General features: G+C 39.2%; 1 protein-coding gene across 4 annotated transcripts in view; it reads left to right on the top strand.

Annotated features, from left to right (window-relative positions):
- FREM2 (FRAS1 related extracellular matrix 2) overlaps positions 1–27,944 on the top strand; it is a 255,480-nt gene that overhangs the window by 114,555 nt on the left and 112,981 nt on the right. For all 4 annotated transcript variants that reach the window (XM_066236956.1, XM_066236958.1, XM_066236955.1 and 1 more), the window contains exons 5-6: positions 2,501–2,626; positions 3,802–4,053. In XM_066236956.1, coding sequence (XP_066093053.1) covers positions 2,501–2,626; positions 3,802–4,053 — 378 coding nt within the window. The remainder of the gene's footprint in view (positions 1–2,500; positions 2,627–3,801; positions 4,054–27,944) is intronic.

Raw genomic sequence — 27,944 nt, forward strand, 5'->3', positions numbered from 1 at the left:
CAGTGGTGGAGTGTAGGCCCAGCATGTAGATGTCCTAGGTTGAGTTCCCTGCCAGAGCACATAGGATAAGTGCCCATCTGCTTCTCCACCCCTCCCTCTCTCACTTATCTATCTATCTATCTATCTATCTATCTATCTATCTATCTATCTATCTATCATCTCTTCTCCTCCCCTCCTGGAGCCATGTCTCAATGGAGCAGGTTGGCCCTGAGTGCTGAGGATGGCTCCATGGCCTCCACATCAGATGCTAAAAAATAGGGCTCCGGTTACAACAGAGCAAGGGCCCCAGATTGGAAGAGCATTGCCCCCTAGTTGGCTTGCCAAGTGGATCCCAATCAGGGTGCATACAAGAGTCTATCTCTGCCTTCCCTCCTCTCACTAAATTAAAGAAATAAATAAGAGGGGATGACATCGCAGTAATGGCAGCATATGACATACCTTTCATCTCTCCCCTTCAAATTACAACAAATTGAACATCTTTAAATCAGCGGAGGAGCCCCAGCTGGGCTCGCAGGCTTCCCTAAACAATTTGATCATGGAATCAACTAAAGGTGGGAAAAGTTGAGAAGTGGGGTGGGAGATAAAACACACTAGCAGTCAACACCAGAGATGAGAAAAACTCAGACTGTGTTTTTTTTCGCTGGGGCTCCAGAGAGAGGAAAAGCCCAGAGTGACTGGGTCTTCTGTCCAGGAAAGCAGTGAGATCGGGAGCAATAGGGAAAATACTACATCAAAGCAGCAGCAGAAAAAGGGGTCATGGCCAATGTTCCTGGGTTTGCTAGCAGCCCACACTCAAACAGAGACAGAGAAAAACAAAGTGTGGCCCCCTGCTCAGGCTCTCAGATCCCATCTCCCTCACCTCACTGACCCAGCCAAAAGCCAGAGCACAAGGAAAACTTTGTGTGTCACATTAATCAGCTCCAGGGGCATAAGGCAGGGAGGGCGGAGAATGGAGGAACATGAACCTCGAGGGCCTGTGTTTTCACCACTCCAGTGTCTTTTATAATCATCAGAGGCAGTGAAGCTTACTGTTTTAAAAATAGCCATGAAGTATTTCTTGTGTGTATATGAAACTTTCCCCTGGCAAATGCAAAAGTATCTCTTGGGTTATCATGCCAAACTATTGAATAAAACATTTCATTGAGCTAAACATAGTTTTACTTTGAACAGGGTTTTTTGTTTTAAACAATTTCTGCCATTTTTATTATTTAGTGTGCCTTTCAAGTACCATAAAAATGAAACCGAAGTCTTATTATTTAAATATAATGTTGTACACTCTGTGTTCTTGTTATTCCTCTGGGGGGAGGGAGAGGAAAACACAGACTTGTACCTTATGACTGATAAATTTATGAATTCTAAAGGAACTGTTATTTAAAAAACAAAGAATTGAACAATGCATTATTTTTTAATCATTCAAAAGAAACACATTTGAGGTAAAAAGAACAAATATACTCGACCTAACAAGATCGGAGTTTTAATCCTGACTTACCAGGAAGAGTCCTTCACAAGTAGGCTCAACTCTGTGAATCCTCATCTATAAAGTAAGAGGTGAGGCCTAATGACTGCTGAGTTCTCTTAAAACTCTAAAATTTGACTACTCAGTGGAAAGATGTTGAGTAGTGGCAAGAGAACAAAGCTGGGTTAAAGGCAGTGTGTCGGCAGCACTTACTGGGAAGAAAAGAATTGCTGGAGATAAAAGCAATGTTGGGTTTTACTTCAAGGTTAAGAATTCACTGGCCCATGCCCTGCATGCTTTATACCAACTTCTCCACTCTCCTTCTCCTTTCCCTTCACACTGTGTTATTCTAGAAGAACATGCGAGGGAGAGTAAGGGGTTAATTTTTAGAGAAATTTTAATTTGCATAGTACTGTTCCAGGAATAAGAAGCTCATATAAAAATAATAATGACTGTGCCCTAGGCAGGTAGCTAGAGCATCATCAGCATAGCCAAGGTTACAGGTTTGATCCCTGGTCAGGTCAGGACACATACAAGAATCAACCAATAAATGAATAAATAAGTGAACAACAAACCAATGTTTCTCGCTCTATCTCTCCCCTCTTTTCTCTCTCTAACGACAATTTTTTTTTTTGTATTTTTCTGAAGCTGGAAACGGGGATCCTGCATGCGCCCGACTGGGATCCACCCGGCACGCCCACCAGGGGGCGATGCTCTACCCATCCGGGGTGTCGCTCTGTTGCAACCAGAGCCACTCTAGCGCCTGAGGCAGAGGCCACAGAGCCATCCCCAGCGCCCGGGCAAACTTTGCTCCAATGGAGCCTTGGCTGTGGGAGGGGAAGAGAGAGACAGAGAGGAAGGAGAGGAGGAGGGGTGGAGAAGCAGATGGGCGCCTCTCCTGTGTGCCCTGGCCAGGAATCGAACCTGGGACTTTTGCACACCAGGCCGACGCTCTACCACTGAGCCAACCAGCCAGGGCCTTCTAACGACAATTTAAAAAAAAATAAATAAGTAACAATGACTGCGATTGTGTTTTCTCCTTAGAATCAACTGTATTTATCCCTCAGTCTGAATACTCCATTGAGGAAGATGTTGGTGAGCTGTTCATTCCCATCAGGAGAACTGGTGATGTGAGCCAGGAGTTGATGGTGATCTGTTACACACAACAAGGTAGCTCAAAATGTCCCACCCAAAGACTCTTTAACATTTTGGAGACATAAAATCATGCCATGAGAAGTAAATTTTATTATTATAGTTGTCGTGAGTAAAAAAAAAAAAAAAAAAAAAAAAAAGGCAATTATCCAAAAGTCTTCCTTCATTATCACACCTTTGAGGACTCTTCTAAGAAGACCTGCAAGGACTTGGCTACTACTTACTCAAAAATACTTGATTCACTTGTTTGCTTCATCTAATATTCAATGCTTTACTGATTATAAGAAATTGAAGCTCCCCACCCCCCCACTCCTCCACCCTAGGCTGCTCAAGTATAAGATAATAATTGTTAAAAGACACAGAACTAAACAAAAAGAGGCAACAAAATGCATACCCAAGGAAAGAAACATTTCAAACTAGTTTGAAACTCATTTCTATCAAATTTCAGAATATTTGTTTTGCTCACGGGTAAACATCCTCTAATGGTGATTTTATGTAATACAAAACTGAAATGAATATGTAATATTTATTAATATACTAAACACTTTTCTGAGAAACAGGTAGACTTTTTAAAAATGCAAAAGAAAAGTCATGTATGCTGTTGATATCTATGCTGACAATCTTTAAATTTTCTATAAATGAATATACATTGAAAGGTAGTAGAGTATCTTGGTTACAATGACAGACTTCGGGCCCAGCCTCCCACACTGGGTCCCTGAGCAAGGAGCTTAACTTCTATAAGCCTCATTACCAAATGCATAAACCCAACAGAATAAAATGGTTGAGCGGATTAATGCATGTAAAACACTTGGTACTTTACCTGTACACTGTAAGCATTTGAATATCAGGAGCTATTATTTTGTAATAGTGTGTTGTTCTAAAAGACCACGGGCAGGAAGTAGAGAAAACATTTGACATGTTAATATTTGTCATGTGTTTGAGACCATTGTGAAATTAACTGAAGATGCTAGAACAGTATATATGCAATATTGCAACTTGCAGAAATGTTTATAAGTTGTTAATTGACTACTAAGTGCTGCATGTGAACATTGTTTCTGGAAATACCCTTGTGATATAAACTGCTCACAAAAATTAGAGGATATTTTATCACTTCATATTCATTTGGAAGTATCCCCTAATTCTGTGAGCAGTCTATTCTGTATCAAACACTTTCTGCTTTTCTCTGCCTCGAGGAACGGCGAGCGGAACTGTGCCGACGTCAGTGCTGTCCTATTCCGACTACATATCCAGGCCTGAGGACCACACCAGCGTCATCCGCTTTGACAGAGATGAAATGGAGAAAATGTGTCGGATTGTTGTTATTGATGACTCCTTGTATGAAGAGGAGGAAACATTCCACGTCCTTCTGAGCATGCCCATGGGTGGGAGAATTGGATCAGAATTCCCGGGGGCTTGTGTTACAATCATCCCCGACAAAGATGATGGTAAGTACTCATTTATCTCAAAATGATTCCTTTTACCAAGCAGACCAACATTAGGCACAACTTTCGAGACAGAAAAATGACAGTGTAAAATAATATCACACGCATATTTACTTTACACTTGATGTTAAGTGTGATTTTTCAAGTCAACTGCATTAAACAATTTGTCTTTCTTAATTTAATATTTTTAAAGGGCACAAATAACACCTACATGGTTTTTCCCTCTGTACAGTTTGTTTTTTACAATGCCAATTGCAATTAGATGCAACTTCTAAAATTTCATGGTGAAGAATTGAAGGAATTTTTTTAACTTTTTTATTTTTTTTAATTTATTGTGCTGACATCTGACATTTTATTTTTTAATTTCTTTTAATATAATGTGTTTCAAGCATTCTATTCAATATAACACCCTCAACCCCCCACAATATGCCCACATGTCCCATGAAATGTCTCTTTCCATTCGTATTTCACTTCCTTTGCATACCATCCCCCTTTCCCTGAGATTGCTGTCCTGTTATCTTTATCTGTGTGTTATGTATATATGACTTGGCTAATCCCTTCACCTTCTTTGACCCCATCCCTTTATTACCTTTCCCTGTGACCCTGCCTCTGTTCTGTTTTGTTTCTCAGTTTATTGTGTTCATTAGATTCCATATATAAGTGAGATCATATAATATTTGTCTTTCTCTACCTGGCTTATTCACTTAGCCTAATAATCTCCAGATCCATCTAAGCCATCACAAAAGGTAAGGATTTCCTTCTTTTTCACGGCTATGTAGTATTTCATTGTACAATATAAATGTACCACAGCTTTCTTATCCACTTGTCCACAACAAGTGGGCTTTATCAGATCTTGGCTATTTTAATCAGTGCTGCAATGAACATGGGGGTGCATATCTTCTTTTGAATTAGTGTTTGGGGATACTTAAAATGTATTCTTAAAAGTGGGATAGTTGAGTCAAAAGGCAGTTTCAGTTTGAATTTTTTGAAGAAACATCATACTCTTTGCCATAGTGGCTGCATGAGTCAGCATTCCCACCAGCAGTGCAGGAGGGTTCCCTTTACTCCACACGCTCACCAGCATTTGTTGTTTGTTGATCTGTTGATAAAAGCCATTTTGGCAAGTATGAGGTGGTGTCTTGTTATGGTTTTAATTTGCATTTATCTGATGATTAGTGACATTGAACATTTTTCATATGCCTATTGGCCATCTGTTTGTCCTCTTTGGAGATGTATCTATTCAGTTCCTTTGTCCATTTTCTACTTGGATTGTTTACCTTCCTGGTGTTGAGTTTTAAAAGTTCTTTATAAATTTTGGGTATTAAACTCTTATCAGATGTACCAGCTAATATGTTCTCCTATAGAGTGGGTTGTCTTTTTATTTTGTTAATGGTGTCTTTTCCTGTACAAAAGCTTTTTAGTTTGATATAGTCCCCTTTCTTTATTTGGACCTTTATTTCACTTGCCTGCAGAAATAGATCAGCAAAAATATTGCTTCAAGAGATATTTGAGAGTCTACTGCCCATGTTTTCTCCCAAAATTTTTATAGTTTCATGACTTACATATAAGTCTTTCATCCATTTAGTTTTGTTATTGTGAATGGTGTAAGTTCGTGGTTTAGTTTCAGTTTTTTACATGCATCTGTCCAATTTTTCCAACATCATTTATTAAACAAACTGTCTTTACTCCATTGTATATACTCTTGCCTCTTTTTTAAAATATCAATTGACCTAAAGCCGTGGGTTTATTTCTGGGTTCTCTGTTCTGTTCCATTGATCTATATGCCTGTCCTTACGCCAGTACCAAGCTGTTTTGATTACAATGGCCTTGTAGTGTAACTTGATATCAGGAAGTGTGATACCACCCACTTTATTCTTCATTTTCAAGATTGCTGAGGCTATTCATGTTCTTTTTTGGTTCCATATAAATTTTTGGAATATTTTTTCTATATCTTTGAAGTATGCCGTTGGTATTTGAATAGGAATTGCATTGAATTTATAAATTGCTTTGGGTAGTATAGACATTTTAATGATGTTTATTCATCTTATCCATGAACAAGGTACGTGCTTCCACTTGCTTGTATCTTCCTTGATTTCTTTTTTTAATGTCTTACAATTTTCCATGTACAAAACCTTTAGCTCCTTGGTTAAATTTACTCCCAGATACTTTATTTTTTGTTGTTGTTGTAATAATGAAGTGGATTGTTTCCTTAATTTCTCTTTCTGGCAGTTTATTATTGGTATATAAAAATGCCACTGATTTTTGAATATTTATTTTATATCCTGCCACTTTGCTGAATTCATTTATCAGGTCTAGTACTTTTTTGACTAAGACTTTAGGGTTTTCTATGTACAGTATCGTGACATTAGCAAATAATGATAGTTACTTCATTTCCAGTTTGGATGCCTATTTTCTCTTCTTGTCTGATTGCTGTGGCTAGGACTTCCAGTATTATCTTGAATAAGAGTGGTGAAAGGGGCACCCCTGCCTTGTTCCTGATCTTAAGGGTGTTGCTTTTCATTTTTGTCCATTGAGTCTGATGTTGGCTGTGGGTTTGTCATAGATGGCCTTTATCATGTTGAGGTATGTTTCCTGTATTCCCAGTCTGATGAGAATTTTGATTATAAGTGGGTGCTGGATTTTATCAAATGCTTTTTCTGCATTTATTGATATAATCATGTGGTTTTTATCTTTCCTTTTGTTTATGTGGTGAATCACATTTATTGATTTGTGAATATTGTACAAACTTTACCTCCCTGAGGTAAGTCTCACTTGATTGTGATGTATGATCTTTTTGATGTATTGCTGGATCTGTTTTGCTAATATTTTGTTGAGAATTTTAGCATCTATGTTCATCAGGAATATTGGCCTATAGTTTTTTTTCCTTGTTGTGTCTTTACTTGGTTTTGGAATGAGGTTAATGCTTGCCTCATAAAAAGAGTTTGGCAGTCTCCCCTCCTCTTGAATTTTTTGAAATATCTTGAGAAGGATAGGTGGTAGTTGTTCTTTAAATGTTTGGTAAAATTCACCTTTGAAGCCATATGGTCCAGAACTTTTGTTTGCTGGGAGTTTGTTTTTTTTTATTACTGTTTCAGTTTGGTGTAATCAGTCTTGTTTAGGTTTTCTGATTCTTCCAGATTGAGTTTTGGAAGATTGTATGTTTCTAGGAATTTATTTATTTCACGTAGGTTGTCCAATTTTTTGGCATATAGATCTTCATAGTATTTTCTTACAATCCTTTGTATTTCTGCAGTGTCAGTTGTTATTTCTCCACTTTCATTTCTAATATCATTTATATGAATCCTCTCCCTTATTTTCTGATGAGTCTGGTTAAAGGTTTTGTCAATCTTGTTTACTTTTTCAAAGAACCAGCTCTTGTTTCATTGATCTTTTGTATTTTTTTAAGTCTCTATGTCATTTATTTCTGCTCTGATCTTTATTATTTCCTTCCTTCTATTTCCTCTGGGCTTTACTTGCTGTTCTTTCTTTAGTTCTTTTAGATGCAGAGTTAAGTTGTTTATTTGAGCTTTTTCTAGCTTCTTAAGATATGCCTGTAATGCTATGAACTTCCCTCTCAGGACTGCTTTTACTGTGTCCCATAGATTTTGAGGTGTTGTATGTTCCTTTTTATTTGTTTCAAGGAAATTTTAGATTTCTTCCTTAATCTCATTATTAACCCATTCATTATTTAATAACATGCTATTTAGCCTCCAAGTGTTTGAATGTTTTTCACTTTTTCTATTGTAATTGATTTCTAGTTTTATGCCATTGTGATCTGAGAAGATGCTTGATATTATTTCAGTCTTCTTAAATTTACTGAGACTTGTTTTGTGTCCTAACGTGTGGCCTATGCTGGAGAACGTACCTTGAGCATTTGAAAAGAATGTACATTCTGCTTCTTTGAGGTGAAAGGTTCTGAAGATATCAATTCAATTCTAGTGTGTCATTTAAGGCTGCTGTTTCTTTGTTAATTTTCTGTTTAGAGGACCTATCCATTGATGTTAGTGGAGTATTAAAATCCCCTACCATTATAGTATTGCTGTCGATCTCACTCCTTATGCCCATCAAAATCTGCTTTATATATTTAGGCGCTTCTATATTAGGCACATAAATATTTACAGTGGTTATATCTTCCTGTTGGATTGCTCCATTTATCATTATGTAGTACCCCTTACTATAGCCTTTGTTTTAAAGGCTATTTTGTCAGCTATAATATTGCTATCACAGCTTTTCTTTTTTTTTTCATTTACATTTGCATGAAATACTTTTTTTCATCCCTTCACTATTAATCTATGTGTGTCTTTTGTTCTGAGATGAGTCTCTTGTAGACAGCATATGAACAGGTCCTATTTTCTTATTCATGCAACTACCCTATGTTTTTTGATTGGAGCATTTAATCCATTTACGTTTTTAAGTTACTATTTATATGTACTTATTTATTGCCATTTTATTCTTTAAATTTACAATCCTCTATATTTTTATTTCTTTTTTCTCTCTCTCTTTTTATTGCAGATGTCTTTACATTTCTTGCAGTACTGGTTTGGTTGTAATTAATTCCTTGATCTTTTTTTTATATGTCTCCTTCAATTTTAAAGAATAGCTTTGCTGGGTAAAGTAGTCTTGGTTGTAGGTTCTTGTTCTGCATTAAATTGAATATTTCTTGCCAATCCCTTCTGGCCTCAAGTGTTTCTGTTGAGAAGTCAGATGTCATCTTATGGGGGCTCCTCTGTAGGTAATTAACTGATTTTCTCTTGCAGCTGTTAGTGTTCTTTCTTTGTCTCTTGACTTTGGCATTTTAATTATGATGTGTCTTGGTGTAGGCCTCTTTGGTTCCTCTTTAATAGAACTCTCTGTGCTTCTTGAACTTCTCTGACTTTTTAGAAAAATTTTCCACTATGATTTATTCATACAGGTTCTCTATCCCTTGTTTGTTCTCTTCTCCTTCAGAAATCTCTATGATGCACCTGTTGTTTCTCTTCATGTTATCACAGAGGTATCTTAGAATTTCCTCAGTTGTTTTAAGCCTCTTTTTGTTTTTCTGCTCTACTTCTGTGCTTATGTTTATCTTTTCTTCTAAATCACTGATTTGATCATATGCTTCATCTAGGCTGCTGTTGATACCTTCTGGTGCAGTCTTCATTTCTGATATTATATTTGTCATTTCTGACTGGTTCTTTTTTATGATTTCAATGGCATTTTTGATGCTTGCTGTCTCTTTATTTAGGTGCTCATTATGACCATCCATTGTGGCTCTAAGATCCTTGAATATCCTAAAAAGCAGGGAAAATAAAAATACATGTTAACTATATTTTTAAATAAATAAAAAATATTATGTATTATTAATGTTAAAAATTGCACATATGAAACAAACTTAGTGTCATTAGAAAAAAGTGTAAAGTTGGGGTTTTGCAGGGCCCTTCAGTAGTCGGGACCTAGGGCACATGCCCAGTGTGCCCTCCATTAAATCTGCCTCTGAGACTGAGAGAGTTCTCTCCTGGGGCTGACTGTGCCCCCCCAAAAATGGCTAAGCACAAAGTTTGCTTTGGAAGAAGAAAGTTGCCACCTTAAAGATTCCCTGGTACAGAAATTAAGATATAGGATCTCTAATAATGTTGCTTTGTGGTTAAACAAATATTTATTCATTTGTTTAGCAAATATTTTTCATAATCCAATATTCATTCATTCGTACATGTATTATTTCAAAAAAATGTGAATTGAGCACCTCTGTTAGCAGCACATACATTGTCAGGTGGAACAGCAAAGAACAGAACCACAGTCTTTAAACTCATGGACTTTGCAGACTTTAGGAGTTCATAAATAAGTAAATAGGGAAACATACCGTATTTTCCCATGTATAAGAAGCACATTTTTTCAAAAAATTTGGAGTCTAAAAACTGGGTGCATCTTGTACAGTGGTTGTAGAAGAGTGGCATTTCAAATGCCACAGATGGAACTGAGGATGAGACAATATATGAAGACAGTGATTCGTCATGAGACACAGATGAGGACAAGCTAATGGATGAGAGTTTCGACAGTGATGAGGAGTTGTATGAATTTTATGATGAATAAAATTTGAATTCAATGACTTTATGTAATACATTTTTTTTCAAATTTTGGGCCTCAAAACTAAGGTGCATCTTATACACAGGAGGAAATTTCCCCATCTTATACATGGGGAAATACGGTAAAATAAATGTGGTAAGTGTTCTACCAGGGAAAGAACATATTTCCCAAACCAGTTTCAGGAAGGGCTTCTTAAAAAATAAAAAAATTTAAAAACATGATTTTCTATGGAAATTTGAAGACAATGTTACAATAACTCATAGAAGAGAGTAGGAAAGTGTGTTTCTAGGGGGAGAAACTCACAAATGGACAAGCTGAATGCACATTATGCATCTAGAGAGGTAAACACTGCAATACAGCAAAAATCTAGAGCTCCAAGGAGGTGATAACAAAAGGAGTGTGGAAAGAGAGGCAAGTGTTCAATCTCATAGGACCATGTAGCCACATAAAAGGTGTAGTGTTTTGTTACTGAAATAGAAATAGAAAACAACTCACAAATTTTAAGTAAAATGTCAAAATCTGATTTGCATTTTGTGACTATCACTCTGGTCTAGCTAAGATGTAGAGAATTAATTAAATCGCTCAAGAGACTACTAAAGAGGCCCTGCCCAGTTGGCTCAGTGGTAGAGCTTCGGCTAGGCATGTGCATGTCCCAGGTTCGATTCCCAGTCAGGGTACACAAGAGAAGCAACCATCTGCCTCTCTACCCTTCTCCTTCTCCTTTCTCTCTCTCTCTCTCTCTCTCTCTCTCTCTCTCTCTCTCTTTCTCCTTCTCTTCTCCTCCCACAGCCATGGCTTGCATGGTTCCAGCAAGTTGGCCCCAGGCACTGAGGTTGGCTCCATGGCCTTACTGATCAACAGAGTAGTGGCCCCAGATGGGCAGAGCATTGCCCTGTCAGGGACTTGATGGGTGGATCCAGGTCGGGGCGCATGAGGGAGATTGTCTCACTGCCTCCCCACCTCTCACTTAATAAAAAAAGAAAAAAAGTACTAAACAGCTAAGGATTAAGCATATCTGTGTCTAAGTACTATAAAACATTCTCAAATCTGTAATATATAATCTGCAACAAGCTAAGCCATTATCTTAATTCCTTTTGCTTGTTCAGAGCTTTTAACCAGTCTATTTGACGGAATATTTTTTCAACATGAAAATATTTTACTTATTTTTTTAAATTACCCAAAAGAAAAAACTCAAGGCTTATTTTAGAGGAATTTGCTTTGTGATCATATGTATTGGAATCCTTCATGTCTTACTAGCTTTTTGGTCAGCTTTTATTAATGTCTCTAAACCTCAGTTTCTGTGAGTAAAATAAGATAGTAATCTTATTTTATTTTTAATATATTAAAACTTTTTATTTTAGAATTTGACATCTTGTGATGGGGTCTTCTTGCCTATCATGTACAGAGTTTATAAATGAAAACAACACTGCTAACGGTGAAGTACTGTCTGTGCAGACTTTTATTAGTTCATCATGGAAAGAAGAAAGAATGCCCAGTTTAATGGGGAGAAAGTCAAATTTCATTCTTGAGTAATCATACAAATACAATACTACCAATTGTCACTTTTGAACACTTACTATGTGCTAAGAACCTTACATGAATTGTCCAGTGAAATCTCAAAATGACCTTATGAAATAGCTATTTCCTCATCTGATAGATGGAAAACTACACTTAGAGATGCTAAGAAAAGTGCTTTAAGATTACACAGAGGTAGTGTGTTGGATGTATGTCCTAAATTTGGGTCTATTTAACTCAGATTCAATGTATTTTGTCACTAGGCTATAATGAATCCTTATGACATAACTGAAGGGAAACCATTGTCATAGACTCTAGAAAAGAATAATCCAAATGCAGGTCAACATTGGTTGAAGGGGAAGTATTGTTTCAGCTTTTCAGTCACTAGAAAATACAGAATTGGAATAGGGAAAATGTTCAGACCTCTTACACAGTATCCCACAACTCTCCCAACAGTCTCTGCTCTGGGTGTTGTGTTCATTTCTGTGGTGATGAGTGTACTAGATGACAATTGTTGGGCAGATAAAATATATTATGCTCACTTTGTTAAAGATGGCACTGCCCACATGGAAGCCTGTCGCCCAGGTGATGGTATTGGTCGCCCTTCTTGCTTGGGATGGGCGTGATTATGTGAATATGTGTTGGGGGCGGACTTTCGCGCCAAAAGGTTTTAAAAGGAAGAGAGATCATGTTGTTCCGGGAGAAAGAGTGATTATGTTCTAGGAGGAGAGAGCAGAGAAAGGAGAGCAGAGAAGGGCCACGTGGAGGAGAGGAGAAGCAGCCAAGATGGCGGAGTGCTGAGGGAGAAGCCAGTTTGGGCAGAGTTTGTGCAGAGAGAAGGAGATGGGGAACAGAAGTGAATAAGGCTGGTGAGCTAGAAACCTTTGATTTTGGGAAACTCGGATAAGCCAGTGGCTTTGGGACCCCTGAATGGAAAGGGAAGTGTTTTCCCATTGTGTGTATTTCTGTCCGCTGGGTGCAAACCAGTATTAAAGAAGATGGCTCACTAGTTCTTGGCTCCATTGTTTCATTCGGACGTCTGTCTGAATCCAATGCAAACCTGCATGGTCCAGGCTGCTGTGATGGTGGCTGTGGCTACTGGCCTTACATTTGGCGTTGTCTGTGGCAGGATTCAATACAGATGAGTATGGAGCCACCACCGCCTTTGAGCAGTGGAGTAGAGGACTGGCTGCTGTTATGGTTCCCATGGCTGTCCTTTTGAGGGCCATAGGCTGGCTGACTTTTACAGCCATGCGTGAGAAAACCAAGAGCTTTGAGGAAGAGGCTGCCTGGGACCTGCAAACCAAGCAGTGGAAGGAGCTGGAGCAAACATGGGAGAAAGAGATGCCGACCCTGGAGCTGGAGCAAGCACCAGAGAAGGAGGCTAACCAGGTTCGCGAGATTCGCTTGGAAATGAAGCAGCCACTGCAGAAGGAATCAGAGGTTCGTGAGTTGCAGCTTGCCCTGGAGATTTCCCAGAGCCAGCTGCTGCAGGAGGCCGGGGCTGAGGCCAGGGCTGACACCACAAAGCCTATGGAGCAGAAGGCGGAAGCAGCCTGGGGCTCGAGCCCGGCAGTGAGAGCTGGTGTTTTCAGTTCCTCTTTGGAAGATGAAGAGAATCGGGCTAGAGTTGCGATCTACAGTCTCCAGAAGGTGAGAGCCCAGCTGCAAGAAGTACTTACTATGCCCCTGATAGGTCTGCAATTTTGGGACATAAGGGTGAATGCCATCATGCTCTCCAGAGCAGAGATGGAAATGCTAACTGCCATTGCCACATGCTCCTCTTTGGGACAGTGTAAGACCTTCCAGGACAGCAGGGATGAAGGGGGGTGGCTGAGGCCCCATGTGTGTGGACTGATTTCCTGGACTACGACCAGAGTAGGCACTGGCTCCTTTGTTGGATGGACTTACGGATTTTGGACAATGTGAAATAGCCTGATGGGGGTGGGGGACAGCTTTGCTGGAAGCACTCCCCTGCCCCGGTAAGCTTTTCCCATGGCTAGAAAGAAGGCCAAGGACATTTTGCACTTTTGGCAAAGTGCTCAGAGACTGGTGAAGTGTACCTTATAATTGTTGAAATTGTATGATTTGTCATGCTTTTGTAATTGGTATAATGTGCCTAATTTCCTTGTGCAGGAATACTTGTGCTTTAGATTGTGAAGCAAGCAAAAGGGGTGGAATGTTGGTCAAATAAGTTTGTAAATATGATATATAGGTTTGCTGGCTTATAGTTTGCATTGGGTGTGGGGGACAGGCTGTAAGCAGGCAGTGTCATTATAGCCTAAGGCTTAGTTTTAAGACTAAACCTTTCCCACCCTTAAGTGACTTTGTATCAGAGACTTCCTTGTTTGTATATTGGATTAAAGGTTTTCATTTCTACACTATAAAATGGTGCAGACCAGGAGCTTGCTCTCTCTGGGTTCCTGAGATTAGCATTAGAGGAGAGAGCAGAGAAAGGAGAGCAGATAAAGGCCATGTAGAGGAGAGAAGAGGCAGCCAAGATGGTGGAGTGCTGAAGGAGAAGCCAGTTTGTGCAGAGTTTGTGCAGAGAGAAGGAGGTGGGAACAAAGGTGAATAAGGCTGGTGAGGTAGAAACCTTTGATTCTAGGAAACTTGGATAAGTCATTTGTGAACACTGAATGAGTGAGTTTGGAGCCCAGTGTGTGTTTTTACTTGCCTACCGGGTGCAAGCTAGGATTAAAGATGATGGCCCACCAGTTCTTGGCTCCATTGTTTCATTACTGACTGTCCGAATCAAATGTGAACCTGCATGGGCCAGGTGGCTGTGATGGTGACCGTGGCTACTGGCCTTACAACAATGCAACCAAACCACTGTTCCATGACTAAAAAGAAATAAATCCATTGTAACTATGTAACTTGAAGAAATCTAAATTTTAAAAAGCTTATTGGTTTTTCAAAGCTATATTATTCCTCAACTAAATTATAAGGTAAGTTTTCTGTCCCTGCAGAGTGGAGGAACATGTCCTGAACCGCGAGTGTTTTATCTCAGATGCAAATGTCTGAAAATCTCAGGTGGGGACCAAAAGTTATTTCTGTACTAACCGCCTCTTAACAGAATGAGAATAAAACAAGGCTGGAAGTACAGAGATATGTCTTTTGTGTGTTGTGTCTTTAAGAACAGCTAAAATCTTTACAATGTTTGGAAGAGATTTAATATGAACAACACATGAGCAGCATACTGATAGAGGAATTTTGTGCATCCTACAGCAATGTCTTAAGTCCTCAGTACTTCAATAAGAGTCACAATTTAATACTACAGTATTCCATTTATTCAGAAGAGCATTAAGTCAGTGCTAGCAACAGTTCACTAATCTTTGCTGTCAGTCTTGGGAAATTAATTAAGAAACATTCAAGTTGAATTCATTTCTGCTTTTATGTGACAAGCCACAGGGCTTTAGCTAAAGAGCTAAAGTGGCTGACTTCCTTTACCATCCTAAAAAAATTACCATTCTAAATATGAGCCAGAGGCATGTAAAAGGCACATGGTGAGTAACCTGTGGTAACTATAAGTCAGTTCAGTGCTGTTCTTTAAAAGCTTATTAGCATCAGAAAAGCTTTCTCAATAGCAGGCATACCATAGAGAAGAAAACATTCTCAGTGCTAGGAAAATGTGCTGTGGTGTGGTGTGGGTGGAATCTGTTTTATTCATTTGTGCTGAGCCACAAAGCCTGGTCACCATCCTTTTTCTTCTTGAATACCATTATGTATTTGCTTGAGTGTGAACTCCAATTAAACTCCAAGTAAGCCAGGTCCATCATTGTAAGAACTGGCAAAATTCAATGAAAGTAACAATCTGACAAAATTACGTTTTGTATTTTAGAATGCTTGAGTTAGAACCATATTAAAAAATCAATAAATGGAAAAATGAGCTTCTAACTGGGAAATATTAACACATTGCAGACGGTAACAGGCTAGAATATAGTAGACGGTACTAAGGCTTCGGTGAAAGCCAATGGAAGTTCAGTGAGTCTTACTCTGAGAGGCAGTGAGAGGGTGCACGGGATAATAAATATTATATCAGTTTTTTTCACATGAGAAGGATATTAAATATAATGATGTAGATATCACATCACTTAAAAATAAAAATGAACTAAAGTAAAGCAGTATATAAGAAATGCCTTGCCGTTAGAACAACCTAATCACACATACCACACACACAGCACAAGTATTTGTTGTGCATCTACTAAGTGCAACAGATAGCAACTACAAAGCCATTTAAGACTTCAACCAGGATGCTTAAAATTTATTCGGGAGGGAAAAAAGACAAGTGCATAAAAGGTTAAATAAGAACAATTTCTCTCAATAATTTGAAATGATAAAAGTGAGACAAGGGAATAATGTGCTACGGTCATTCTGTGAATCATTGGTGGAACAGATAAAGGATTTAACAGATAAAAGGGTTTAGATGAATGGAGAGGAAGGCAAAGTATTCCACAATTGCATGAGGGAGAGAAGGGCTTTTGGGAGCAGTAGTCAAACCAGTTTGGCCAGCTTGCCTTTTCCAAGGAAGATTTAATGTCTGAACTTTTTGAGTGGGATGTTGGGAGACCTGGGCTATACAAACACTTTTGCTGCTTTATGTTCATGGAACCTTGACCAATCCCTTTTCTTCTTGAGTTTTCTTCCTCATTTGAAACATGAGTATATTATTACCCAAATTTATTTCTGACCACCAGAATTTTTTAAGGACCAAATAACATGAGCTGTGTGAAAAGCACTATAAAAACTAGCCGAACAAAAAAGTAAGGTGGATGTTGTTGGCAGTACAGGCGAGTTGAAGGACACACGGATGCCATTGAATGAGACAAGGAATTCTTAACTGGATTTGATGGGGAGCACCAGGAAGTTTCTGAACAAGAAAGGATCAAAGTGGTGTTTGAAGGTTATTAACTAGACAGAAGTGCAAGGGAACGGAACTGGAGCCAGAAACTGCAGTGGAAATTAGAGTGGAGTTGAGGCTGAGACTAGAAGGGCCCGCTATTGAGAAAAACCTGTGGAAGGAGGATACAAGAAGGAAATTAGGCCTGACCTGTGGTGGCGCAGTGGATAAAGCGTTGACCTGGAACACTGAGGTTGCCAGTTCAAAACCCTGGGCTTGCCTGGTCAGGGCACATATGGGAGTTGATGTTTCCTGCTCCTTTCTCCTTCTCTTTCTTTCTCTCTCTCTATCTCTCTCTTTTTGAAAAGTGAATAAATAAAATCTAAAAAAAAATTTTTTTAAAGGATTGGAAATTTGAAAAAAGAGATATAAAAAAAATCTTGTAGACAGGTTCCAAGAATGGAGGTGCAATTCATTATAGAAGATCAAGAGAGAGAACCAGTCTAGGGAAAGGAAGTTGGAAAAAATGAGGGAGTCAGTTTAAACACGCTGAGTTCAAGCTCCCTGGAAGATATACCAGGGAGCTGGGTAATAGGCCTCTGTAACTATGGAATGACTGAGCTGGAGCCAAGACTGAGCTGGTTGTGTTGGATGTCACACACCTGAAATCAGAAGGATGCGTGAGAACTAACGGGAGAGAGAGTGGAAAGCATAAATTATTGTGCAGTAGAACCTCACACACATTTATAATTCATCAGTTATGTCAAGTGGAATAAAGAAAGGTTACTAGAATATCTTTCTGCTAAATATTTGTATAAAGTTTTTTTTGGCTCTTGGTTGCTGTAGGGAAAACAGCTGTGTTAGGCTTGCTCACTTGATTTCCAGTGGCAAGCACTTCGCATGATTTGTGCATGAGCACGTGGCAGAAAACCATGTGTGTTTGAGTGTGTGTGTGTGTGTGTGCGCGCGCGCAGGTAGCCTATGTAAGGTTATTGGTACTTTCCCTCCGAATGAATTGCTTGCCCACTGTATGGCCAGCTGTTATGGCCATTCACATGCAGGTTCTCCCTGGATTCGGGCAGAGAGTAGAACAGTGGAGCCGCAGGATGATGGACCATTCCTTTACTAAAGTCTCGCACTGGCCAATGAGCAAAACACACAGGGAAAACACTTCCCTCTTCATTCAGAGCTCACAAAGCCCTGACACATGATCCGGTTCCACAACCAGGAGAATCTTCTCCGGGTTCTTCTAGAATCAAAGTCCCCACCAGTCTCAGTGGAGCTCGCAAAAGCCCCTCAGTTCTGGTTCCCCATCTGTACACCTTCACTCTCTCTGCACATGGCTTCTCCTTCAGCACTCTGCTCTCACTCTGCAAACATGGCTTCTCTTCTCTTCCTCCTTCTCTCTCTGCAAAACGACCTGGGCCCACCAAGAGCCCTTCTCCAGCAAACATTAGCAAAACAATGGCCCTTACCAAGGAGGAGTGCAATCCACGATTTACAACCAACTGCCCTGCTCTGAGGGCAAGCACACATGCAACTACCCAGCGCCATTTTTAACTCAAAAATTACAAATTTTACAAACTCATTTGCCCAACACTCAACACCAGGAGGGGGCAGTTTTCCTGATCACTGGCCCAGAACTGCAAGGGCTGGTTTTCCTGTTTGCTCACCTGCTGCCACAAGAAGCAGTTTTCCCCTACCTGTTTGCTTGTCCACTGTTGCAAGAACACAATAAACGAGAGTGGCCCAACGCCTTTTGACTCCACTGTTCTTCTGTGGTCTGCCCAAATCCAGTGTGAACCTGCCTGGCCTGACCACCAGCATTACACCTGACACTGTGAGCAGGAATCAGTTGTGACTGATTCACAGTTACAAATGGTTCACAGCATCACAGTTACAAATACTAATTAAATATCATTTGTTACATAATTAGAATGTTATAGAAATGTACAAAATTAAGTACATTATTAGAGTTGTCAAATAATACATTAGGGCTTTTAAACAAATGGGTTTTAAAAGTTGCCTCTTTTGGCCCTGGCTGGTTGGCTCAGTGGTAGAGCATTGGCCTGGCATGCAGGAGTCCCGGGTTCGATTCCCAGCCAGGGCACACAGAAGCGCCCATCTGCTTCTCCACCGCTCCCCCCTCCTTCCTCTCTGTCTCTCTCTTCCCTTCCCGCAGCTGAGGCTCTATTGGAGCAAAGTTGGCCCGGGCGCTGAGGATGGCTCCATGGCCCCTGCCTCAGGCACTAGAATGACTCTGGTTGCAACAGAGCAACGGCCCAGATGGGAGAGCATCGCCCCCTAGTGGGCATGCCACGTGGATCCTGGTTGGGCGCATGCGAGAGTCTGTTTGACTGCCTCCCTGTTTCCAACTTCGGAAAAATACAAAAAAAAAAAAAAAAAGTTGCCTCTTTTAAAAATAACTAATAACTAAAACAGGGTGGTTTAATTCCCTCATTTTGTGTGTCCTTTTAGTTGCTTTAAAGCATTTACGATAAAGAGACACTTCACATCGTTTTTCAAAATTGTAATGGTTTCCGAGACAGAAGCAATTTATTTTCAGCAAACTCGTAAGTGGGAGAGGGTAGAAAGAAAGATAGCGTTTGTGAATGTTAATGAGTGAATCATTCACTAAGTATGAGTAGGAGGGTCTCCAGAAGTGCAAGCCAGCTGTTAACAGGGAACAGCTCAACAAGGGGCTGGGATCCAGGGGGGAACATATTAAAATAAGGCAAATGAGCAAGGGTCCCAGGCTACTGGAGTGGGTTTATTAGCAGTAGGAGTACACTTAACTTAATTTGTTATGGTCAGCCGCTCTTCAGGACCTTGCTGCTATTTTGTTGTGAATGCCCTGGTCTTTTTGAAACTGTTGCTACACGCACTGCCCCCAGAAGGACAAGCACTAAGCTCCTGTCCTTTGTCCCACTGCATAGATGCCCACTACTTAGCAAGTAGCCACTTGAGCCTCTCTGGCTAGTCACATAAAAACATTCATCATTGTTACCAGAAAAGGTGAAAGCTCTAGAACTCCTTATGATCATCACATTGGATAGTTTGTGTTGAAGAACAACCTTGTGGCCCTCAAGGAAGCCATAGGGCCATTTCACCCAGAAATAAATTCCCAAATTCATGGAGTGTCTATTTGCAGGTGGCTTTAAACTATTAGGACCATACTGTTCATAATAGTAAATTAACTCATGTCTTTATTCTTCAGAGCTTCATAGATATCACATATGTCATATAATAATGACAGCTAATTTGAGTACCTTCTTAAGTATGGTAAGGCATTTTACTTGAATTATTTAACACATAGAGACACAAACTGTTAACAAGGTTGTATTATGCCTCAGTTTCATCATCTGTGAGTGTTTAGGTAACTGATTCAAGGTCAAACAGCTGGTAAGGGTTTAGCCAGGCTGACTACAGAGCCCATGGCACTAACCACTAAGCGGCCCATATCCTATTACATCACACCTGCCTTCTGAGTCTACACTGTAACACTCAAAGATAGTAGTAGGTATCCTAATAGGGAACTTTGTTATATGAAACAAGTTATATACTTTTATATGCACACAGCACCTAAGGAGCCTAGAATAATTAAAATGGTAAGTTACAGAGATAGGCTAATGTATTCCTGAGAATTATTCTGATTCACCCTTACCAATTGTAATTCCTTGAAGATCATTCAGAGAGCTTATTACTGCAGTCTGGTATTTCATTTGGACAAGGAGCAGCATAGCTTTCCCCAAATCATTTAATGGACTGCCCTTGTGAAGCACTGAGTTTGGGCTCTCTTGTTAACTCCTTACAGATAAATGTTATGTTGTGTTTGATTGTCTTTTTCATGGTAACCCCATCTTCCTGAGTCCCAGGGAATGCTGGTTACATAATACTATTTTGTCAAAAAAGAAATAGTAGGCCCTGGCCGGTTGGCTCAGCGGTAGAGCGTCGGCCTGGCGTGTGGGGGACCCGGGTTCGATTCCCGGCCAGGGCACATAGGAGAAGCGCCCATTTGCTTCTCCACCCCCCCCCCCCTCCTTCCTCTCTGTCTCTTCCCTTCCCGCAGCCAAGGCTCCATTGAAGTAAAGATGGCCCGGGCGCTGGGGATGACTCCTTGGCCTCTGCCCCAGGCGCTAGAGTGGCTCTGGTCGCAACAGAGCGACGCCCTGGAGGGGCAGAGCATCGCCCCCTGGTGGGCAGAGCGTCGCCCCAGTGGGCGTGCCGGGTGGATCCCGGTCAGGCGCATGCGGGAGTCTGTCTGACTGTCTCTCCCCGTTTCCAGCTTCAGAAAAATACAAAAAAAAAAAAAAAAAAGAAAAAAAAAAATAGTAATGACTTGTGATCACTAAAACCCTGGAAGTAGAATACTGAGCATTTATGAAAACCTCACAATCTCAGTCACAGACCAGTTCCACTTTAGTGCTAACAATCACATAAATCTTTGGAGCCATTTCTTAGATGGTAGACTTCAGATTTTGTAAGCTTAAAATTTTTAAAAGACATGTCACAACAAAATAAAAAACACTGCTCACAAAAATTAGGGGATATTTCAAAATGAATATGAAGGGATAAAAAAAAAGAAGCATTTGATTTTTTATTAAACAAGAACATCAGAAAAGCAAACAACAAGTCAAAGAAAGTTGTTCAATTATGCAAATGAGATGCAAAACCAATTTTTGTTTCATAGGTGAAAATGCACTATACAAAAGGCTGAAAGTACTGGAGTATCTGCACGTTCCCTGATCCCTTAATTTTTGTGAGCAGTGTAATTATTTGCCAGCAACAGATAGGTTTATGTACCCTTTTCTTGAAACATAAAGCACAAAGAAAATGATGGTAACCAAACGCCACAACCTGGACGAAAGCAGAGCACTTTAAAATCTTGTCCTGCAGGCTCCAAGATGCAAAGCAAGGTCAGACTCTATGAAATATTACATGACCTTATGGAGCTATAATTATTTAGTAAGTCTGGACGACGTACAATCTGTTGTTGAAAGTGTCTGCTTCATAAAATCCATCACTAAGCAGGCAACAGTATCTCCTTCTATGATATTAGAATTTTTAAAAAATCAAGACAAAGCTTTAAATACATGTACTATTTTCTGACACTGTTGCTATACCAATTGGTCAGTGTAGAAATGTGAAACCTATTGGTTTTCTTCCTCTAGGGGTTGTTCTCTTCTAGGGGTCCTTACAGTGTCACCAGATTCTGTGTCCCTTCCTTTCTCTTTACAGATAGATTATCTTCCACAGGATATAAACAGACTGAATCCTTTTCCTTTGTTCTTACAGAAGCAGACATTTTAATCTTTTTTTCTCTCTTTACTCTTGGTTTATAAATTACATACATACCTTTTTGTAATTGGCCTTAAATCATCTTTTATATGATGCAAGCAACTTGCTACTGACCTAGAGAGATACAAGCTTGCTCAATAAAGTATATGAGTAATATCATTTGAAAAAAACAGCGAATTATACCATGCTACAAATAATTACAGTAATAATCTGCACTAGGGTTATAAAATGTAGCTAAACATAATATCTCTTTTTTTCAGGCCATTTTCTAACAATGTGAAAGGCCCTGGCCAGTTGACTCAGTTGTAGAACATTGGCCCAGCCTGTGGATGTCCCAGGTTCAATTCCCAGTCAGAGCACACAGGAGAAGTGACCATCTGCTTCTCCACCCCTCCCCCCTCACTTCTCTCTCTTTCTCTCTCTCTCTCTCTCTTTTCACCTCCTGCAGTCATGACTTGATTAGAGTCAAGTTGGCCCCAGGCACAGGGGATGGCTCCATGTCCTCTGCCTCAGGCACTAAGAGGAGCTCAGTTGCTAAGCAATGGAGCAATGCCACAGATGAGCAGAGCATCACTCCCTAGTGGACTTGCCTGGTGGATCCCAGTTAGGGTGCATGTGGGAGTCTGTCTCTTTGCCTTCCTCCTCGCACTGAATAAAAAAAAAAAATTTTTTTAATAATAAACACCTTCATCCTTTCTCTAAGAAATAGATCTTTATTCCGCCATATGAAAACAGACATTTGGAATAATACATAGCAGATGCTTATTTATTGATAATATTTGCTGAATCTCTCGAATGTGCCACACACAATACTGTGGAGGATGGAAGAGACCTAGGATTTGTCCTGCCCTCACTTCCCATAGTCATATATCTTAGCACTGTGTAGCATCTTCATAGTGCTCCTGCTGGGTGGTGAGCCCTCCCGAAGGCACTGAGACAGTGGTGAACAAAACGGGCCCAGTCTATAGAGGGTTTCCATGAGGTAACAGGCAAACAGATATACAGTGGCAGGAGATCAGACCAGGCTCCCTGGCAGTGGGAGATTTCAGAGTGGCATCCAGTGTGGCCTCAAGTTCCAGAAAGGCCAGGTCCATGCAAGATCTGAGAAGACCCAAGTCGTGGGAGTTGGCAGCTCACAAATTGTGCCTTGTCACGTGACCCCTTAGGCAGTGACAGTCTTTCAGTTGTGAAGACAGCCTCACTGTTTTGAGATGAGTCAAGTAACACACCATATATATGAGCAGTCCTGAATTTACTTACATCCCTGTGGAAAGAGATAAAACAGTTGGCAGAGCTTTATTAGTGAGTACTTAAAAAGAAAGTTAAGAATATAGGCATTGTGAGAGAAGAATAGCTTTCTTTTTTACACCTCATGGGGCTGAAATATACTGCTCACACAAATTAGGGGATATTTCAAACTGAATATGAAGTGATGAACTAGCCCCTAATTTGTGTGAGCAGTATATGTCTCCACTTCAGTTTCCCTGGGGTGTCTCATCAACACTCTATGTCACAGTCCCAGGAAGTATGTCACAAAGCTAATGCCCAGCCATCAAAGTGCCAACAAGCAGCTCATTTTATTTTCCTCTTCTTCTTTTTTTTTTTTTTTTTAATTTTATAATTTTATTTTTTTAATGGGGTGACATCAATAAATCAGGATACATATATTCAAAGATAACAAGTCCAGGTTATCTTGTCGTTCAATTATGTTGCATACCCACCACCCAAAGTCAGATTGTCCTCTGTCACCTTCTATCTTGTTTTCTTTGTGCCCCTCCCACCCCCTATCCCTCTCCCATTCCCCCCTCCCCCCCGTAACCACCACACTCTTATCAATGTCTCTTAGTTTCACTATTATGTCCCACCTACGTATGGAATAATACAGTTCCTGTTTTTTTCTGATTTACTTATTTCGCTTCGTATCATGTTATCAAGATCCCACCATTTTGCTGTAAATGTTCCGATGTCATCATTTCTTATGGCTGAGTAGTATTCCATAGTGTATATGTGCCACATCTTCTTTATCCAGTCATCTATTGATGGGCTTTTTGGTTGTTTCCATGTCCTGGCCACTGTGAACAATGCTGCAATAAACATGGGGCTGCATGTGTCTTTACGTATCAATGTTTCTGAGTTTTGGGGATATATACCCAGTAGAGGGATTGCTGGGTCATAAGGTAGTTCTATTTTCAGTTTTTTGAGGAACCACCATACTTTCTTCCATAATGGTTGTACTACTTTACATTCCCACCAACAGTGTATGAGGGTTCCTTTTTCTCCACAGCCTCTCCAACATTTGCTATTACCTGACTTGCTAATAACAGCTAATCGAACAGGTGTGAGGTGGTATCTCATTGCCGTTTTGATTTGCATTTCTCTAATAGCTAAAGAAGATGAGCATCTTTTCATATATCTGTTGGCCATTTGTATTTCTTCCTGGGAGAAGTGTCTATTCATATCCTCTTCCCATTTTTTTATTGGATTGTTTGTTTGTTTGTTGTTGAGTTTTATGAGTTCTTTGTATATTTTGGATATTAGGCCCTTATCTGAGCTGTTGTTTGAAAATATCATTTCCCATTTAGTTGGCTTTCTGTTTATTTTGTTATCAGTTTCCCTTGCTGAGCAAAAACTTCTTAGTCTGATGTAGTCCCATTCATTAATTTTTGCCTTCACTTCTCTTGCCATTGGAGTCAAATTCATAAAATGCTCTTTAAAACCCAGGTCCATGAGTTGAGTACCTATGTCTTCTTCTATGTACTTAATTGTTTCAGGTCTTATGTTTAGATCTTTGATCCATTTTGAGTTAATTTTTGTACAGGGGGAGAGACTGTAGTCCAGTTTCATTCTTTTGCATGTGGCTTTCCAGTTTTCCCAGCACCATTTATTGAAGAGGCTTTCTTTTCTCCATTGTGTGTTGTTGGCCCCTTTATCAAAAATTATTTGACTATATATATGTGGTTTTATTTCTGGACTTTCTATTCTGTTCCATTGGTCTGAGTGTCTATTTTTCTGCCAATACCATGCTGTTTTGATTGTCGTGGCCCTATAATAGAGTTTGAAGTCAGGTATTGTTATGCCCCCAGCTTCATTCTTTTTCTTTAGGATTGCTTTGGCTATTCGGGGTTTTTTATAGTTCCATATAAATCTGATGATTTTTTGCTCTATTTCTTTAAAAAATGTCATTGGAATTTTGATGGGAATTGCATTAAATTTGTATATTGCTTTGGGTAATATAGCCATCTTGATTATATTTATTCTTCCTAGCCAAGAACAAGGTATATTCTTCCATCTCATTATATCTTTTTCGATTTCCCTTAACAATGGTTTATAGTTTTCATTATATAAGTCCTTTACATTCTTTGTTATGTTTATTCCTAAGTATTTTATTTTTTTTGTTGCAATCGTGAAGGGGATTATTCTTTTGAGTTCCTTCTCAGTTGTTTCATTGTTGGCATACAGAAAGGCTATTGACTTCTGTATGTTAATTTTGTATCCTGCGACCTTACTGTATTGGCTTATTGTTTCTAGTAGTCTTTTTGTGGATTCTTTGGGGTTTTCGATGTATAGGATCATATCATCTGCAAAAAGTGATACCTTTACTTCTTCTTTTCCGATATGGATGCCTTTTATTTCTTTGTCTTGTCTGATTGCTCTGGCTAGAACCTCTAGTACCACATTAAATAAGAGTGGAGACAGTGGACAACCCTGTCTTGTTCCTGATTTAAGGGGGAAAGCCTTCAGTTTAGTGCCATTTAATATGATGTTAGCTGATGGTTTATCATATATGGCCTTTATCATGTTGAGATATTTTCCTTCTATACCCATTTTGTTGAGAGTCTTAAACATAAAATTGTGTTGTATTTTATCAAAAGCCTTTTCTGCGTCTATTGATAAGATCATGTGGTTTTTGTTCTTTGTTTTGTTGATATGGTGTATTACATTAACCGTTTTACGTATGTTGAACCATCCTTGAGATTCTGGGATGAATCCCACTTGATCATGATGTATTATTTTTTTAATATGTTGTTGTATTCGATTTGCTAGTATTTTGTTTAGTATTTTAGCATCTGTATTCATTAGAGATATTGGTCTGTAGTTTTCTTTTTTTGTGCCATCCTTGCCTGGTTTTGGTATGAGGGTTATGTTGGCCTCATAAAATGTGTTTGGAAGTATTGCTTCTTCTTCAATTTTTTGGAAGACTTTGAGTAGAATAGGAACCAAGTCTTCTTTGAATGTTTGATAAAATTCGCTGGTATAGCCGTCAGGGCCTGGACTTTTATTTTTGGGGAGGTTTTTAATGGTTTTTTCTATTTCTTCTCTACTGATAGGTCTGTTTAGGCTTTCTGCTTCTTCTTGACTCAGTCTAGGAAGGTTGTATTGTTCTAGGAATTTATCCATTTCTTCTAGGTTGTTGAATTTAGTGGCATAAAGTTTTTCATAGTATTCTACAATAATTCTTTGTATATCTACGGTGTCCGTGGTGATTTCTCCTCTTTCATTTTGGATTTTGTTTATATGAGTTCTTTCTCTTTTTTCCTTGGTAAGTCTTGCCAAGGGTTTGTCAATTTTGTTGATCTTTTCAAAGAACCAGCTCCTTGTTCTATTAATTTTTTCTATAGTTTTTCTGTTCTCTAATTCATTTATTTCTGCTCTGATTTTTATTATTTCCTTTCTTCGGCTGGTTTTGGGTTTTCTTTGTTCTTCTTTTTCTAGTTCCTTAAGGTGTGAAGTTAAGTGGTTCACTTGGGCTCTCTCTTGTTTGTTCATATATGCCTGAAGCGATATGAACTTCCCTCTTATCACTGCTTTTGCTGCATCCCATAGATTCTGATATGTCGTATTGTCATTTTCATTAGTCTGTATATATCTTTTGATCTCTGCACTTATTTCTTCTTTGACCCATTCATTTTTTAAAAGTATGTTGTTTAGTTTCCACATTTTTGTGGGATTTTTTTCCTCTTTTTTGCAGTTGAATTCTAGTTTCAAGGCTTTATGATCAGAAAATATGCTTGGTACAACTTCAATTTTTCTGAATTTGCTGATGTTGTTTTTGTGGCCCAACATATGGTCAATTCTTGAGAATGATCCATGTACACTGGAGAAAAATGTATACTCAGTCACTTTGGGATGAAATGTCCTGTAGATGTCTATCATATCCAGGTGCTCTAGTGTTTTGTTTAAGGCCACTATGTCTTTGTTGATTCTCTGTTTGGATGACCGATCTAGAGCCGTCAGCGGTGTATTGAGGTCTCCAAGTATGATTGTTTTTTTGTCAGTTTTTGTTTTAAGATCAATAAGTAGCTGTCTTATATATTTTGGTGCTCCTTGGTTTGGTGCATATATATTAAGAATTGTTATGTCTTCTTGATTCAGTGTCCCCTTAGCCATTATGAAATGACCATTTTTGTCTCTAAGTACTTTTCCTGTCTTGTAGTCAGCATTATCCGATATGAGTATTGCTACACCTGCTTTTTTTTGGATGTTATTTGCTTGGAGTATTGTTTTCCAGCCTTTCACTTTGAATTTGTTTTCATCCTTGTTACTTAGATGAGTTTCCTGTAGGCAGCATACAGTTGGATTTTCTTTTTTAATCCATTCTGCTACTCTGTGCCTTTTTATTGGTGAGTTTAATCCATTTACATTTAGTGTAATTATTGATACTTGTGAGTTCCCTATTGCCATTTTATATCTTGCTTTCTGTAAGTTTTGTGTCTTGTTTGATCCTTCTCTTTCGTTTTTCTATCTTTTGTTTTTATTTGGTTGTATTCCATACATCTTTCCTCTGTTGCTATCTTTTTTATCTCATGTGCTTCTGTGGTGGTTTTTTCAATGGTGGTTACCTTTGAGTAATGAAAAGGGTCCCTACCCTGTTCATTGTAGCGAACTATTTTGTGAGTACTTTTGCACTCCATCGTCCTTTGCTACTGTTAATCTCCGTCTTCTCCCCCTCTTTCTTTTTGTTGTTGTCACAGTTTAAATTTGGTTTTATTGTGTTCTTCTTGGAGCTTTTACTTGTGGCTCTGTTTTTTTTTGTTCTTTGTATCTGATTGGAGAACCCCCTTTAGTAATTCCTGGAGTGGGGGTTTTCTGATGATAAATTCCCTCATCTTTTCTGTATCTGTGAATGTTTTTATTTCTCCTTCATATTTGAAGGATAGCTTTGATGGGTATAGTATTC

Source organism: Saccopteryx bilineata, chromosome 6 (assembly GCF_036850765.1).
Source record: "Saccopteryx bilineata isolate mSacBil1 chromosome 6, mSacBil1_pri_phased_curated, whole genome shotgun sequence".
Taxonomy (NCBI): Eukaryota; Metazoa; Chordata; class Mammalia; order Chiroptera; family Emballonuridae; genus Saccopteryx; species Saccopteryx bilineata.